Source organism: Dermatophagoides pteronyssinus, unplaced genomic scaffold (genome assembly GCF_027571235.1).
Source record: "Dermatophagoides pteronyssinus isolate colony J.1.1.1.1 unplaced genomic scaffold, Derpt_VIB-CSIC_2022.12 sq0010, whole genome shotgun sequence".
Lineage (NCBI taxonomy): Eukaryota > Metazoa > Arthropoda > Arachnida > Sarcoptiformes > Pyroglyphidae > Dermatophagoides > Dermatophagoides pteronyssinus.
The window spans coordinates 333,647-351,163 of NW_027461534.1; the positions used below are offsets into that span (position 1 = coordinate 333,647).

The window sequence follows — 17,517 nt, forward strand, 5'->3', positions numbered from 1 at the left end:
ATAAGTTGATTGATCTTCGAAGAAATGGATTTCTATCCATTTGATGAAAATACCTGTCAAACAAGTAATTGTTTTTCGTTCGTTCTTTAGTTCAGGAATGATGAATGTCAATGAACAACAACAACAAAAAAACACATTTCTAAATTTTATGATGATTTTTTTTCCGAATCGAAAATGATGTTTTCTATTCAAATCTGATGATGATCATGATCATCATCATCAGTTTTTTGCGATGCTAATTGATTTTACAATGAAAAAAATCATGATGATCCTGATGATCATTTTCATGATTCTTGTTGTGACTTTATTGTTTGTCGAATTCAAAACCAGATTTCCAATGTTTCGAATATATTTTCTCTTCGAAAACAAAATCCATAAATGACGTACCGAAATTGTTATCACTATCGGTAATAGCGGTTATTATAATAAAAGTCCAGATATAAGTTTCATGTCAAATTTTTGTCTAAAAATAGAAATTTCATTTCATTTTTCTGTTACAAAAAAACATTTCCTTACAAATCGATAAGTCAATCATTTTTTTTATGTGTGTGTGTGTCCATTATTCATTCATTCATTCATTCATTCATCGATAAAATGCATTAATCTTTTCAAATTGATGAATAATAATTTCATTTTGAAAAATTTTGTTTAAAACTTTTTTATTATTATTATTATTATTATAACAATAAGAATCGTTTCATTGATGATGATAATAAATAATAAAGGATAATAACATTGCAAAAGTATATAGTTTAGTTTATTTTCGAACCTTTCAACAACAAAAAATGTTCGAACATTGATGAGTATCCGAATTCAATTGATTTTTATTATTATTATCACTTTTTTTCTGTTATCGTTGATCATCATTTAAATATTTTCAATCATTGTTGTTGTTGTTTGAATTGGAGATTTTACGAGTAAATTTTGTTCAGTCATCTGTATTGATTGTTCATTTAAAATTTTAGCATTTGAAATTGGATGTTTGTTGTTTACATTGATCACAGTGTCATTAATAATTCTACTATTATCATTACGAAGATTACTTAATTGATTGACAAAAAATTCAAGTTCTTGATAATTACGTTCAGTACGTTCATATTTATGTGCAACTAATGCTCGATAAAAATGTATGGCAAATCCAATAAATATAATACCAATCGGTATTAGCAATATTGTTGCAGCTAATGCTGCTTTTTTTCCATATTGTATATCCCATAATTTAACCCAACATAATAAAGCCAATTCGAATAAAAATAAAAATATACCAAATACTGTACTGAATGACCATGCCATTTCTATACAAAATCTTAATCTTTCATGTGGTGATTCTTGTACCTGAGTTTTTGTTTTATAAAAAAAAGGATTATTTTAAAACAAAAATTCAAAATAAATAAATTTAGCCTACATACAGCAGTTAATCCATATTCATATGATGCTATTGATCCGACAGCTTCTAAATTCGGTAATATACAAGTTGATATCATCAATGCAAGCATATGAACCGATACTAATAATGTTGTACAGACTGTAAATGCTATCAATAAACCCATTGGCACTTTGCTTGTTATTTGTAATTCAACCATGGCAACCTATATATATGTAACAAGGATAAAAACAATTTATTTGTTTATTTATTTATTGCCATAGTCGAAAAAAAAATTTTTTTTGCATAAACAAAATCAACTAACCATGGCAAATCCGGATAATAAAGCTGATGTTCGTGAGCTAGCCTTCAATTTTGCACGCGCCAAATGAAGTCTTTTCCATGATAAAATTGCAAGATTATGATCACTAATAATGTTTGACATGATTGAGTTTAATGATTAGAATATTTAAGAGGATGAACAAAAAAAAATTAATCAGTCATTTTTTTCAAACAAAAATCTTTCATTAAAATATTTGCTTATTTGTCATTTTTGTTTTGTTTTGATGAAATTTTTTTCTTCATCAAAACAAAAAAAAAACAATAAAAACAGAATCAATATAGAACCGGTCATAGATAACGTATCATGAATTTAATTCTACATTCTTCCATATTGCAATTTTGGCGCGAACAACACATTGATCAAATTGATCAAATTCAATGTCAGAACAAAACAATTGAGAAAAAAAACAAAAAACAAAATGTCTTTGATATTAACAGTTTTTGCAATCAAATTTCCTTAATTAATTCATTCTGATTCATCGCAGATTTTATCGATCGGTAGAGATCACTAAATGAATAATAAATTGGCACCGCATTAAAGGAAATTGGTTACTTATATTTTTTTCAAATAGGAAACTTAAGCTACAAACAATATATCATCAGCATTAATGTTGACTGGTAATTCGATCTCCATCATTCATCATCGACGACGACGACGATTGTTTAGTGCTTAAGAAAAATGGCAGCCGTACAATTATCGAATGTAAATTTTTTCTACACAAAACAACGTCCAATATTGGAAGATATTAATCTTCAAGTACCATATGGTAAAATATACAGTTTGTTGGGTCCAAGTGGTGCCGGTAAAACAACTTTACTTCGATTAGTTCTTGGTCGTATCAAAGCAAATTCCGGTCAAATTCGTGTACTTGATAGTTTACCTGGTCAAAATAATCGTATCATTGGTTATATGCCACAAGATCAAGCATTATGTCGTACATTTACCGTTGAACAAACATTACAATATTTTGCTAATCTTTATCGTTTAACACGAAAAGAATTTCGTTTACGTAAACAAAATTTACAAAAAATATTAGGATTACCCGATGATAATAAACTTATTTCGGAATTATCTGGTGGCCAGCAAAAAATTGTATCACTTTCGGTTACATTTTTACAACGACCAAAATTAATGATATTAGATGAACCAACTGTTGGTAGTGATCCAACATTAGGTGATTATATATGGAAATATTTACATTTACTTTGTCAACAGGATAATATTGTTATTATTGTTGTTACACATTATATTGAAGAAGCAAGCCGTGCACATATTGTTGGTATTATGCGTGAAGGTCGTATACTTGAAGAAGATGATCCATTATCATTAATTGAACGTTATGAACAACAAACATTAGAAAATGTTTTTCTTTATCTTTGTGAACATGATCCAAAACCAAAAATCGTTAATAATAATAATAATTATAATAATGAAACAAAAAATAATAATGAAATTATTATTACAAATATAATCAATGAAAAAAATCATCAAAAATCGATTAATATGGATAAAAATTCATTGAAAAATAATGAAAAAAAATTATCAAATATTTATCAAACATCAAAATGGTCAACAATTATACTTAGCATATGGATACTTATTGTTTTAATACATAAAAATTTATCCAAATTTTTTCAATTAAACATAACAACATTAATATTTTTAATACCAGCATTTCAAACATTAATTCTTGGTCTTATGTATGATGTTGATGATGTTGCTGTAAGTTATTTTTTGATTGATTGAAATTCATTTTCTTATTATAACCAATCATCCTTATTCATTTTTTTTTCTTATCAATTATAGATTAAAATCGGTGTTTGTAATCATGAACCAGATCCTTATTATTCAAATCGTTTATTTGATTTTATTGAAAAAGTTGATATATATTATTTAAAACCAATATACTATGATAATGAAAAACAAGCAATGAATGCACTTGAATATGGTCATATTGTTGGTATATTAATATTTGATGCAAATTTTACTGATTCAATTATAAATCGTATTATCGATCCTGATTCAATGACAAATGAAACATATCAATCAAGTATAATACGTATTCATATGGATAATTCAAATTTTCTATTTGCACAAGGTTTAATCGATTCATTAAGACAAACTGTTTATAATTTTCTAACAATGGTACATGAAGAACAAAATCTAACCAGATTTGAAGCACCATTAGATTTACATGAAATAATCTATGCAAAAGATTCAAAAATATCTGATTTTCTATTACCTGGCTATTTAATTGCATTCATTTATCTATCACAATTAACAATATCAGCACAACTTTTAGTACAGGAACGTAGTGAAGGCCTGTTTGAACGTTCATTAGTTGCTGGTGTTAGCCATAATCTTGTATTATTATCACATTTCTTTTCAAGTTTTGTTGCTTCTGCTATTCAAGTTTCATTAATGTTATTTGTTGGTTTATTTGTATTCGAAATGATTAATGAAGGTCCAATTTGGTTAGTATTTACAATGGTTATGGCACAGGCTTTATCATCGGTTGCAACAGGTTTGTAAATGCATTCATTGGATTTTCAAATTAAAATTTTTTCTTTAATTTTATCAGGATTATTAATATCATCGATGGTAAAAGAAGGATCAACAGCAACAATGTTTTCAATATTTTTAACATTTTCACAAGTATTCACAAGTGGTACAATATTTCCACGTGAATTAGTACCAGAAAATTTTCAATATTTAGTTGATTTTAGTCCAATTAGTATGCCATCACAATCATTAAGAAATGTTATGTTACGTGCATGGCCATTAACACATCCAAATGTTTATAATGGTCTGGCATTGAATATTATTTCAACTATTTTATTATTAATTATTTCAGGATTTTTATTCAAAAAATTCGCCTGAAAAAATATCCTTTTAAAAAAAAATTTTAAGAAAATTCATCAATAGATGGCGATAGCCATTTCAGATAGGCTTATCTTTTATTATTTTTTGCAAACAAATTCTGTTATAACGTCATTTTTGGATTTTCATTAAAAAAATTTTTCAATTTTTAATTTCAATTCAATAATTTTTGTTTTTTTCAAAAATAAATAAATAAATTATGCGGAAATGAAAACAACAAAAAAACCAAGAAACGAAACGAAAAACATGTTTTTGTTTATGTAATTTTGTACCAATAAATTTTGATCATCCTTTCAAATGATATAAAAAAAACCAGAAAAACAAAATTACAAAATAAAATACACTATTTGTCTTGACCTTGACCTTGGCATTTATTTATCTATAAATATAGATAAGTGCGAAACAAAACAAAAAAAAATTAATGAATTTTATCATCAAACCGTTATCATCATGTTTTTCTGGTCAAAAAACAGAAATAAAAACAAACTGCCAAAAGAATGTTTGTTTTCATACAATTCCATAATTTATGTTTTTTCTTTTTCAATTTTGATTTTGTATTTTTTTTTAGTTATTGTTGTTGTTGTTGTTGTTCAAGTGCGAATTTTAATTGCCGGTTTTTTTCACTAATCCATTATTATTATTATTATTGTTATCAAGGACATGAACAAGGAATTTTTGTTCAATAAGAACTAAATGAGAAAAAAAATCGATTATCAAATGATCAAGATCGAGAAGAAGAAGAAGAAGAAGAAGAAAAAGAATCAATTTTTTTTTTTGCTCAAAATCAAAACAAAATGATAATATGGAAAATTTTATTCTCCAAATTGTCGATTACATAATAAAGATTCTTGTTTTTTTTTAATAAAGATTTTCATTGAAACATTTAGTTGTTTTCTGAAGGTCTTTCTGTCTAATAATTTGTTGTCGTTGTTGCCGTTGTCATTGTCGTTTGTTAATAAGTACAACTTGATCATCAGACATAACTAGACTTGTTGTTGTTGTTGTCCCCTTGACAACAATCAAACAAACAAAAAAAATGGTTTAATGGAAAAAACCAAAAAATGTTTGACATGGTTTGGTTTTTTTTTTTTTTGATTCTCCTTTTACATTTCTTTTATTGGTTTTTTCTGTTTGACATTTTTATGTGTAAAGAATTCTTCAACTAAGATGTAATGAGATCCAGCCGGGAAAGAAAATCAAGAAAAAGAATGAAAAAATCAACTAAGTGACAAATTATACCCTTAGATGTTTCACCTGATGTTCAACTTGTGTTGAATATTTTGATATTTTGATGAAAATGAAAAAAATAAAAATCTGATTCCAGGGACAACTTTATATGTATGTAATGTAATGTATTATGTAATGTAATTCTTTGTCAAAGAAATAAAATGAATCACACACACACACATACACACAAATCAGTCAAATGTATGGCGATTTGGAATATATGAAGAAGAAGAAGATGTTGAAAAAACTACATTAGAAAAAGTACACTTCGTTTATTTCGCCTTTTTTCTTCTTACTTCTTCTTCTTGAGATAATAATATTCATTCATCTGTCATATGGTAATAAATTTTAATGTCAAGGTCTTGGCCCTTGGATGTTGTCGATGAGAATGATGATATCTTTCCTAATGATGGATTTTTCGTTTGTTTGACAGAATTTTTTTCCAACAATCATTGATTTTTCAATTGAACAAAATCCTTTTATGTATTCGGTTCCGGAACCGGATTAACTTATTGATTTTTATTTTCTTCCAAATTTCCAAGGTATAAGAAATTTAGATGTCTGTATTTATGAAGAAATGAGAGGATCATGATCATCATCACTGTAGCATCATCATCAACATGATTGGCCAAACATAAGGATGGTGTATTTTTTTCTTTTTCTTAATCATCCATTCACTGGTTGTAACTGGTGAAATTTTTACTTTTATTTTTTTTCTTTATTCTAGATTTTTGGTTGTTCAAGTTTTTTTTTCACAAAAAAAAACTGCTTTGATTGGTTTTTTTTCTGGTTTCTGATTTTTTTTTGTCTAAGATGGATGTTTATAAAGTTGGCTGGTTAGTTTATAGTTAGTTGGTATATCCTATTTGAATTTGTTCAAGATTTTTATCTATCAAACCAACAGCATGAATGAATGAATGAATGAATGAATGAATGAATGAATAACAAGAATTTGTTTCGTTTTCGTTGTTGTTGTTGTTGAATAAAGGAAAAAAGGGCTTTCCAACGATCAAAAAAAAAAAATCAACCAACCAACCAACTAAATTTTCATAAATTAAGTTTTTTGTAAAAGTTTTTTTAATAAAATATTGGAAAGGGTGTTTGTAAAATTGATAAACCCAAACAGATGATGATAATGACCTTGACATGATGACAGCTTTTTTTTATAAGGAAAATCTGTGACTTTAAAATGATTATAGTATTTGGGTGACATAATAATTGATATGATATGATATGAACCAACTGGACAATCAAAAAAAAATGTAGGTCCAGAAATTCAGTTTGCAATTTTTTTGGACCTAGATTTTTTTTTCTTTACCTTGTTTTTGTTCCATAACAATAACAAAAACATTGTTGTTATTATTGTTGATCTCAATTGTCGATTCATTTGGAAAATTTATTATTATTTTTTTTTTTGCCAGTTTTGAATAGAATTTTGGATTTTTTTTTTCTTTCATTTCATTCCATTGTGAAAATGTTTAAAAAAAATCGATTGATATTGTGATTACAATTGAAAAAAAAGCAAAGAAAAGAAAACAATGGTAATAGAGAATTCGTATCAAAAGGGTGCTTGAATTGAATTGAATTTAACCAATCCATGATTGGTGAACAATGTTAAATCCATTTTTGGGAAATTTTCAAATTTTTTTTTCTGAATTTTGGGTGCCGAACCAATAATAATAATGCATTATGGTAATTTTTATTTTCAATAAATTTTTTCTTTTTTTTGAAGTTCAAGGTTCAAATGTCACAATGGAATTTGATTTGATTTTTTTTGTATTCTTTCAAACAAAAAGCAACTTGTTGTTATGTCTTTGTTTGTTGGTGTTGGTTATTATGGCCAACCAGACGTAACAGGTTTCAACATTTAAACGTTGAACACAAAGAATGGGGAGAGAGAGAGAGATTTTAATGTGAAAAAAACAACAACAACAACAATAATTTCTTAGAAATAAAGACATAAAGGAAAAATTAAAAAAAAACTTTTCATTCGAATAACGGTATTTGGAATCAAATTCCGTTGAAATTGATGATTTTTCCTCAGAATTTGTGATAAATATCACGTCAATATGTTATTTTAAATGAATTAATCTTGGAAAAAAATCAGATAATTTCCAAACGAAAAAGATGAAGAAGAAGAAAAAGTTTGTTGACCAATGTTGATTTTCTTTTTTCATTTTTGGCTTCGTTTTGAAAAATTAATTGAATGAAGAAAATCAACTCTCATCAACAAACAGCTGTCTATAATACAAGATGATCACGGTAATTATCTAGCTGAAAATTCGAAAATAAATCCGGTAAATTTTCGTTTTTTTTTTTCGTTTTTTGTTTTTCAACAGGTTTGGTAAGATCAGTTATGATGATGATGATGGTTTTTTTTCTTCTATATTTTGTAAGTTGTTTTTTAATCTGCAGGTCATCGTCATCCGTTTTGATTTTCTAAAATCATCATCATCATCATAATCCTTGATTGACCGTTTGGGTCAATTCATTTTCTTGGAATCTTTCTTTGAACAGATGATGATGATAAAAAGTTTTTTGACCACAATCAAGTTTTTTCTTCTTTCTTTCCTCCATTGAATTTATCTCTTTCTTGCTTTTTTTTTGCTTTAATCATTTACCGGATTTCTGTTTTCATTTTTCTTTTTCTTTTCCATTTTTTTTCATCTATTCGTTGGCCAATGACCATTTAGACATGACCATTTAGATGATTTTTTAACTGCATTCAATGATAAATTGCTATTTTTCTCACCTTTTTCTGTTTTTTTTCCTGTTTACCTTTCAAATTTAGATCCAAAGTTTACGGTATCAGATAAAATTGATGAGAATCTCATTCATATCTTATAAATTTTTTGCTTCGGGTTCAATGGCTTAGGTTATTTGTGGCTTTTAACCTTTTTGTTGTTGTTGTTTTGCTGTTGGACTTTTCGCAAATACGAATAAAACGCTATGTGACGAATTTGATGATTATTCTTTTAGGTAGAATTTTTTTTTGTTTTAACCGAAACAAAAATCGATCTAATTTTCATATTTTGTAAAATGCATTCAGAAAAACTTGAGAAAAATAAAGATGAAAACTTTGTTTTTTTTCGACCTTCGTATATTGAAGAAGAAAACAAAAATCGATCAATCGATATCGATATTGTTGTTGTTGTTGTTGTTATTGAAAATATTCATTGTCCTTGTATTTGGACAGGAAAAAAAATAGTCCAATAGATTTTAAATCGAACAACAACAACAAAAATGAAACAGGAAAACTTTCAATTCTTTCTTTCTTTATTTCTTTCTTCTATTTAATTGTTTATTCTGTAGTTCCTCCTTTCGACCTAGCCAATATGAATAAAATGACCTTGGTTTCTGTTTGTATTATATGTATGTACACCGTATGCTTTGTATAATTTGTTTTTTTTCTGCATTTACAATGAATAGAATTTTCAAATGATCATTTGTACTATGATTATTTTAACACAAAAACACACCTAGACACGTATTTTTTTCATATAGAATAACATAAAGAAAAAATTGAGATTATTAGGTCACTGATGTGTCAAGACCAAGGTCAAAATAAATGGGAAAAAAACAGTAACCAGATGAAAAATAGTGAAAAGAAGGAAAAAAGTCTGGCTAACCAAAATTTAAGATTTCGCTTGGATCAATTCAGAATTTAAAATCTTCCTGTTTTTTTTGTTGTTGTTGTTGTTGTTTCACATTGAAAAATCCATCTGATTTAGAAGAATTTTCCTTCTTTTTCTTCTTGTTTTTTCTTTTTCTGAACCCGGATAATTTTTTTTATGAATTGATTTTTTCTGGGTTTTTTTTCTTCTCTGCACACTATATTTTTCTATTCATTCATATTTAGGATTCGGTTTCAATAATCATCATCTTTACTGGTTGATTCGTGTTTTTTGTCATTATCGTTGAATTGATTGCGAAATTTATTATTTCTCTTCTGTTAACTGGTTAACACCTGATTTTTGTCGTTATTCATTTATTCTGATTTTCATTTTCATTTTTGTTTTTCCTGTCCAACTTATATACATTGGTCTTTTTTAATCATTCTTATTACACAAATTGAGCGTGCTATTTCTTTTTTTTTTCTTCTAATTTTTGTCATTTCAATTCAATAAAATTATTACAGAATTTCAGAAACATTCATTACATTCAATTTACACAGAATCTTGTGTTTCAAGAAACAAAACTATTTTTCGTTTATCAATTTGATGATAATGATGATGATGATTATGTAAGAAATGTAAATTTTTTTTCAACTTTCTAATTTTTGTTGTTGTTGATTGCTTTGCTGACCTTTACACTTATCTTATACAGATACAAACACACACACACACACACATACACATGAACAGATGTGCCCTTCAAAATTTCAAATTGTCCTTGAACTGTTGCCCCTTGATGGATGTATTAAGAAAAAGAAGAAAGAAAAAAAAGTAATATTTAAGTTTTACTAAAGAATTTCTTTCATTACATTACATTACTTTTTTTTTGTTAGCTGATTTGTCAATTTGTTGATTTTCATCATTACCTGAAAAAAATCAATTCACATTCCCTTTCGATTTTCATCATTTTTATAATATTTTTTTTTCATTTTCATTTTCATTTTCTCCCCTCCACACCCCTCATTATCATCATCGTTTTTCCTATTTCAAAAGGAATGGTATGTACAAGACAGCAACAACAACAACAACCTGATTTTCAATATTACCTGGATGATTTGGATTCACTGTATAATGACTATGATGATGATGATGATCATATGATGATTATATAATATTCTAGTTAACAAACAAACAAAAATCAATCTGTTCAAAGTTGGATGGATGATCATCATCACCACCAAAAGAACAAAAAAGAACAAAGAAAAAAACAGAAAAACTCTTTTACAAACAATGAACAAACAAAAAAACTGGCTGATACTGGAATTTTTTTTTGTTGTTTCTCATTTGATACATTCTTGTTTATGGAATACACATTGATGTGGCGGACAGCGCCCGAAAATTTTTACAAATTTTTTTTTCATTGAATTGAATTCTTAATCAATCTTTTTTTGTTTGTTTTTGTTTTTGAGAAAATATCGTTACATTGTATCGAACAATACAACCAGAAAAAAATCCACCAAAACTCTTGCTAGCCTAAATTTGCTTACCTGATTTTTGTTGTTATTATCGGATATCTAAGAAAAACAACAACAAGATGCCTCTAATAATCATCTTCAATTATAAAATTAAACTTTGAAAACTTTTGTTCACTATAAACTTGTAATGCAATACAAGTTTCACCTTTTCTTGTATCCACCTTTATTTTTTGTTTGTCATGGTAAAATGGACCTAGCTCTTTGGTCATTTTTGGTGTCTTTCACAATAGAGAAAGAGTGAGTAAGAAAAAAAACAGGTCCTACCTATTGGGTAAAATTCACTTTGTTGATAATAGAATCATTATGGGATGGATCATTATGGACAAATTTTGGTCTATCGATTATTATTATTTTTTTTGTACATAAACTAACGGCATTTTTTTCCACTAAAGATAAACATCCAGAAACATTTTCAAACATGAATATTGTTTTTCTTATTTTTGTTTTTGTTTTTTAAAAATTGTTGTTGTTGTTGTTTGCACGTCTCTTTTTCAACTTTATTTATATATTTTATTTTTCTTTTTTAAATTTTTTGTTCATTACTTCTGTTCAAGTGTTTCAGTGTGTGTCTGTTTTGGTATTCTCACAAGAAGAGAGAGAGAGAGAGAGAGGTACAAGTTGATTTCCCAATGGTTTTTTTTTAAAAAAAAGAAAAAAATATATTTTACTTTTCGTCGTTCTTGTTTTTGTCGATGTTCTTTCCTATCCTGTGAATGTGTGTTTTTTTTCATCATCATCATCATCTTCTTCTTCTTGTTCTGTTTCTCTGTGTGTATATTTGGTTATGTAGTTTTGTTGTTGTTGTGAATACGGGATATATAAATATAACCAGTCCGTTTTCATTTGATAACATCCATTTAGGATTCAAACATTGTTGGTTATTCTTGTGGTTATATTCATTTCTTAATGATAAACATTGTTCAATTGTAGTGAAGAAAACAAAAACAAAAAAAAATCAAAAACATTTTTCGTTTCCAATGACGATAACTATTATTATTAATTTTCAATAAATTTTATATATGATTTACAAGTGATAAAAACAAAACAAAACAATTTGACAATGACAATGCATTCACAACGATCATCAACAATTTTTTTAATGAAAAAATTTCTTAATAAACAATCATCATCATCATTATCAACATTATGTTTGAATTGTAAAATGATAAAAAATCCAAAACAAACCCGGTATAATCTGGTCAATGAAAAATCTAATAATAATAATAATGATTACATCATCAATAATAAACGTAATATAATGACAATGATAATAAATAGACAACAAACAACAACAATGGATACAACAACGATGACGCAATCTGATCAAATCCGGTGTCCATTTAAACAACATCATCAAAAAACAACAACTAATCTTAATCATCGACAACAACAACAACATGAAAAAAATCAAATAAAATTTGAAAAAAATTATAAATCATTTGAACAGATACCAACACCGGCCGGTTTACCAATAATTGGAACATTATTCGATTTAATTCGTGCTGGTGGTGCTGAATATGTACATCAATATTGTGATAAACGACATAAACAATTAGGTTCAATTTATCGTGAAAAATTGGGTAATGTTGAAGCAGTATTTGTTGCCGATGCTGAACTTGTACAACAAGTTTATAAACATGAAGGAAAATATCCACAACATATGGTACCTGAACCATGGATTATTTATAATCAAAATAAAGGAATTAAACGTGGTTTATTTTTTATGTATGTTTGTGATTTGCTTTTCCTGTTTCCCTTGAACATTGGAATTTTGAAAATGATTTTTATTTCTCATTATAAATATAGGGAAGGTGAAGAATGGAGTGCTCGTCGTAGTGCATTAAATAAATTATTTCTTAAACCGGATATTATAAATAATTATACTGGAGTTTTAAATCAAGTTGTAATCGATATTATGGATAAATGGTCAACAAAAATGATGGCAAATCATACTGATAATATATTGATTGATGGATTAGAAAAAGAGCTATACAATTGGTCAATTGAATGTAAGTGTTGCTTTGTTTTGTTTTGTTTGATTTGATTTGTTCAGTGTAAAAAGGGAGAAAAAACCCTTTTTTTCTTCTTGGTTTGTTTTGTGGTGGGAAAATGTTTTTATTTCTGTAAATCTGACAGCTGTTATATGAATTTTGTTTTTGTTTTTTCTTTTCTTCTTTCAAATTCTTATTATTTTTTTTTCTAGCATTAGGAACAATGATTTTTGGACGTCGTTTAGGTTGTATAACACCACAACCATCAAGTGCATTACCCGATATACATGAATTTGTTAATTGTGTACAAAGAATTTTTGTTGAATCGGCTAATATGCAATTAATACCACCAAAATTAGCACATTCATTTCGTTTACCAGTATGGAGAAGATTTGAATCAGCAGCTAATAATGCATTAGATTTAGCATTTCAATATGTTGATGAAAATGCAAGACAAATAAAAAAAGAATCAAATAATAATAATCCGAATAATAATCAGAATATTACGAATCAAGGTATTATTAAACAATTATTGAATGGTTGTGATATGAAATTGGATGAAATAAGTCGTATAATTGTTGATTTATTTATTGCTGCTGCTGATACGGTATGTGTGTCAAATTTTTTGATTTTCCAAAAATAAACAACCTAATTCCAACGAAAAATAATTCTTTTTGTTGTTTTTGTTGTTTCGTTTTCGTTTTTTTTGCATTTAAAATAGACATCACATGCAACTCAATGGGCATTATATTTATTATCAAGACATCCACATGTACAAGAACGTTTATTTGAAGAAATTGAACAGGTTACCGGTGGTGAATCGATCAATGCAAAACATTTACAAAATTTATCCTATGTTAAAGGAATTATCAAAGAATCATTAAGGTAAATTTATATTAAAATCTCTTATCGAGTTGAGGAAATACCTTTTTTTAAAAAAAAGCAAGATAAGGGTCATCTGATGTGTTCTAAAAAAACAAACAAAACCTGTTTTAATTTTCTTGTTGTTGAATTTTTTTTTCACCAATAAATTTTGAAAAATCCTCATTTTTTTCTTGTTATTCTTCTTCATCTTTTTCTTTCTTAGACTTTACCCCGTGGCTCCATTTCTTACACGTTATCTATCCGATGATCTTATTCTTGGTGGTTATCATGTACCAAAAGGAGTAAGTTTAAAAAAATTGTTTAAATGAAATATGATGAGTTTGTTTTTTTTTAGGTTAAATCAATAAATGTGTTAATCAATTTGATTTTTTTTCTACTTTTTCATTCCTACACTATTTTTTTTTCTTAGCAATTAGTTGTAATATCATTATTTACAACAGGAAGAAAACAAGAATATTTTGAACAACCAGAACAATTTCAACCGGAAAGATGGTTAAGACAAAATGGTCGTAATCGTATTACACATAGCCATGCATGTTTACCATTTGGTATTGGTGTACGTAGTTGTATTGGTCGTCGTGTTGCCGAAATACAGATGCAATTTTTTTTAGCACAGGTTTGTTTGTCTTGTAATAAATTCATTGAATAAAGGAAAATAATCATTCAAAATTATAATGTTTATTTTTTATTTTTTTAAAACAATTTTTATAAAATTTAGCTTGTAAAACGATTCCATATTCATCCAACAAGTGATAAAGAAATTGATATAAAATTACGTATGATAACAGCACCGGAAAAGTCGATTGATTTGATTCTTAAACATCGATGATAGTAATGAGAAAACTATTATCGATTTTTTCAATAATTAGAAACCACCGAAAACATAAACAAACAAACATAAATACTTTCAGAAACACAATTTGGACACACATAAACACACTTAATACAAGTAAAAAAGATTAAAACGAAAAACAAAAACAACAACAATAATTTTTTTTATTATAAATTTTTTTTTTGATATCCCATTTTGCTTTCGTATTATTATTATTATAATGATTTTTATTGTAATTTTTGCTCATCATATAGTTTAGGTTATTTTTATTGTAATTTTTTTTCTCTTCAACCATCATCATCATCATCATCATCAAACAAAGAAAATCCATTTTATTAATGTTATCTTGAACAGTGTTCAAGCGTTTGTAGATTCCTTTTTTTTCGTCTAATTCTTTTTTTTACCAATCAATCAATCAGTTTTCATACAACATAGGTAGTATCATTTTTTTTTCTCTTTTTAGGCTTTCTCTTCTTATTTCAATTTTGAATTTTAGTTGAATATTTTTCTCAAAAAAAACTAACTAACTAACAATCATAGGTAGTATTTATTATTCAATAATGTTTTTTATTCATTTTTTGCTTGCTTGTTTGTTTTTTCTCCGAATATAGTTCAAATAGGATTATTATTATTTTTTATCAATATTTTATCAAGATTTGAGAAATTAGAAATAGAAAAATTCCAAAGAAATCAAACTCGTACATGATTGTGACACACATAAATTTTTTCTGATTATATATCTATTTTTAATCACATACAAAAGAAAAAAATTAACAAAATAAAAACAACAAAAACAACAACAAAATCTTGTCATAGGAAAAAAACAACAACAACAACTTTACAACAAACAAAAATCAAAATGTGTAACCATTCTTTCAATAGAAATATTTTTTTGTGATATATTTGAAACACAAACTTTCACAACACAGACACACACTAAATAAATAGATAAATTTTGGAGTAATGCTACTTTTCATAAAAAAACACACATACACACACGCAGACATTACTTGTAATCCAAATACAATTTTAAAAGATGATTCATTCGGACATTATTACAGATTTTTTTTTATATATTTTCTTTCAATTCTTTTTTGATGTGTGATATTTTAAATGATCTTTTTTTTCTACTTTCACCTATATTATCATTTGAATATCAATAAATGGATCGATAATCATATAAATTATTTTTTTTTCGATTTAGGTAGATTTTAAATGTAATATTTTAGTAATATTTTTTTAAAAAAATAATAATAAAATCGATTTGAATTTTGAATGAATAAGAAAAAAAATATCTTAATTTTCTCTGAAAGAATCTATTAGATTTGGCCAATAGTTAACCATCGACATGGTGTTTTAATCATAATCTGATCAATCTGTTCGATAGTTATACCACGACGAAGCATTTTTGGTATAACATTCAATATAATATGTGAATAACCATGTCCAGACCATTTCATTAAACGATGTTTTGTATGAATATCATGTGATATTGTTATATGATCACCATAATTTTCATCGATTAATTTTTTTACTAAACAAATTCGAGCAGAATCATTAGGCATATCAAAATTATCTGCTGCTTCATAATAAGATATTTCTGTACCAAATAAATCAAATTCACAAATCACACCGGTTTGAGCGAAATCAATTAATTGTTCAATATTTAAGGTACCTAAAATAAACAATCAATTCATTTAGATCGTATTTTGAATTGAACAAAATCAATACAAACGTTCAAGATGAGACATGATTGTTTTCGAAACAATGCCACCAGCTTCACTAAATATTCGAATAATTTCGAATGGTGCTTCAGAATGACGACCTGGATGAATGATTACTGGTAATTTTAATTCATTTTGTAATTGAGCAGCTGCAATCAAAACATTTTTTTCAAATGAATCAATTGGCCAACATGATCCAAGTTCACCAATAACACCAGGTTTAATACCATTCACACCCAAAATAAATTCATTTTTCATTATATCATAAAGATTTTCAATCGATTTTGATCGAATTGATTCTGAAAATGCTTGATGTACATAGAAACCAGTACTACCTATAATATTAACATTGGATTTTCTAGAAAATTCAGCTAATCGTGTTAGATCGGTACCAAAAGTAGTAACTTCAACCATTGAATTACCACCATTTGTTTTGAAAAATTTCAATTCATTTTCAATAGCATTTTGTACTTCAACACTAGTCAAATCTAGATTATCTTCATGTGTATGTGGATGATAGGCAGTATACCAAAGATTTTCATTGATAACCGGTGTTGAATTCAAATGAACATATTTATTGTCCAATGGTTTTGTAACAAAATAAGATGTATAAGCTTTATGATAAAGATGTTCATGACATAAAGTAAATCCTAATTGATCCGGTTCGATTGGACCAAGTACTTATAAAAAGAATTCAAATAAAGAAAATCAATTCAAATCAATAAAATAATTTTGCTTACCTGTTTGAATATACGGCCTTGTTGAGCAGTCCATGAAAGAAAAAATTTCACGAAATTTTTACAATTTTTACTTTTATTTTTCTCAAAATACACCTGTTGATATAATCATATAATTGTCGAAATCGGCGACATCTAGTGTCGATTTTTTTTTGATTAATCAAAATTATCAAAAAAAAATTTTTCAAAAAATTTTATTTAATCATTTAAAATACAAAGCACACTGTCAGAAATTATGATAATAATTATAATGATTTATTTTTAGGATAAGAAAACAAAACATGATAAACAAAATTAGCATAAAATGAAAAAGAATTAATGATTTGAATTGGAATTAATTTTCATAATTACAAGCTTGTTTATATAACAACAAAAATAACGGTATA

General features: G+C 26.6%; 4 protein-coding genes across 4 annotated transcripts; 2 read left to right on the plus strand and 2 right to left on the minus strand.

Annotated features, from left to right (window-relative positions):
• Nucleotides 1-642: 642 nt before the first annotated feature.
• Nucleotides 643-1,946, minus strand: LOC113788521 (calcium release-activated calcium channel protein 1-like). The gene is made up of 3 exons (XM_027337980.2): nt 1,689-1,946; nt 1,410-1,589; nt 643-1,335 (listed from the first exon to the last, which is right to left on the minus strand). Exons 1-3 carry the CDS (start codon nt 1,806-1,808, stop codon nt 868-870), a joined length of 768 nt encoding a protein of 255 aa, XP_027193781.1. The 5' UTR covers nt 1,809-1,946; the 3' UTR covers nt 643-867.
• A 438-nt stretch (nt 1,947-2,384) lies between these two features.
• LOC113788520 (ABC transporter G family member 20-like) lies at nt 2,385-4,738 on the plus strand. Its single transcript, XM_027337979.2, has 3 exons — nt 2,385-3,428; nt 3,513-4,230; nt 4,288-4,738. The coding sequence occupies exons 1-3, from the start codon at nt 2,385-2,387 to the stop codon at nt 4,584-4,586; spliced, it is 2,061 nt and encodes a 686-aa protein (XP_027193780.1). The 3' UTR covers nt 4,587-4,738.
• Nucleotides 4,739-11,512: 6,774 nt separating this feature from the next.
• On the plus strand, nt 11,513-15,746 carry LOC113788517 (cytochrome P450 315a1, mitochondrial-like). Its single transcript, XM_027337976.2, has 7 exons — nt 11,513-12,687; nt 12,769-12,971; nt 13,166-13,560; nt 13,675-13,838; nt 14,041-14,119; nt 14,248-14,454; nt 14,557-15,746. The coding sequence occupies exons 1-7, from the start codon at nt 12,023-12,025 to the stop codon at nt 14,665-14,667; spliced, it is 1,824 nt and encodes a 607-aa protein (XP_027193777.1). The 5' UTR covers nt 11,513-12,022; the 3' UTR covers nt 14,668-15,746.
• Nucleotides 15,747-15,875: 129 nt separating this feature from the next.
• Nucleotides 15,876-17,252, minus strand: LOC113788518 (N-acetyltaurine hydrolase). The gene is made up of 3 exons (XM_027337977.2): nt 17,135-17,252; nt 16,406-17,074; nt 15,876-16,345 (listed from the first exon to the last, which is right to left on the minus strand). Exons 1-3 carry the CDS (start codon nt 17,166-17,168, stop codon nt 15,990-15,992), a joined length of 1,059 nt encoding a protein of 352 aa, XP_027193778.2. The 5' UTR covers nt 17,169-17,252; the 3' UTR covers nt 15,876-15,989.
• Nucleotides 17,253-17,517: the final 265 nt, after the last annotated feature.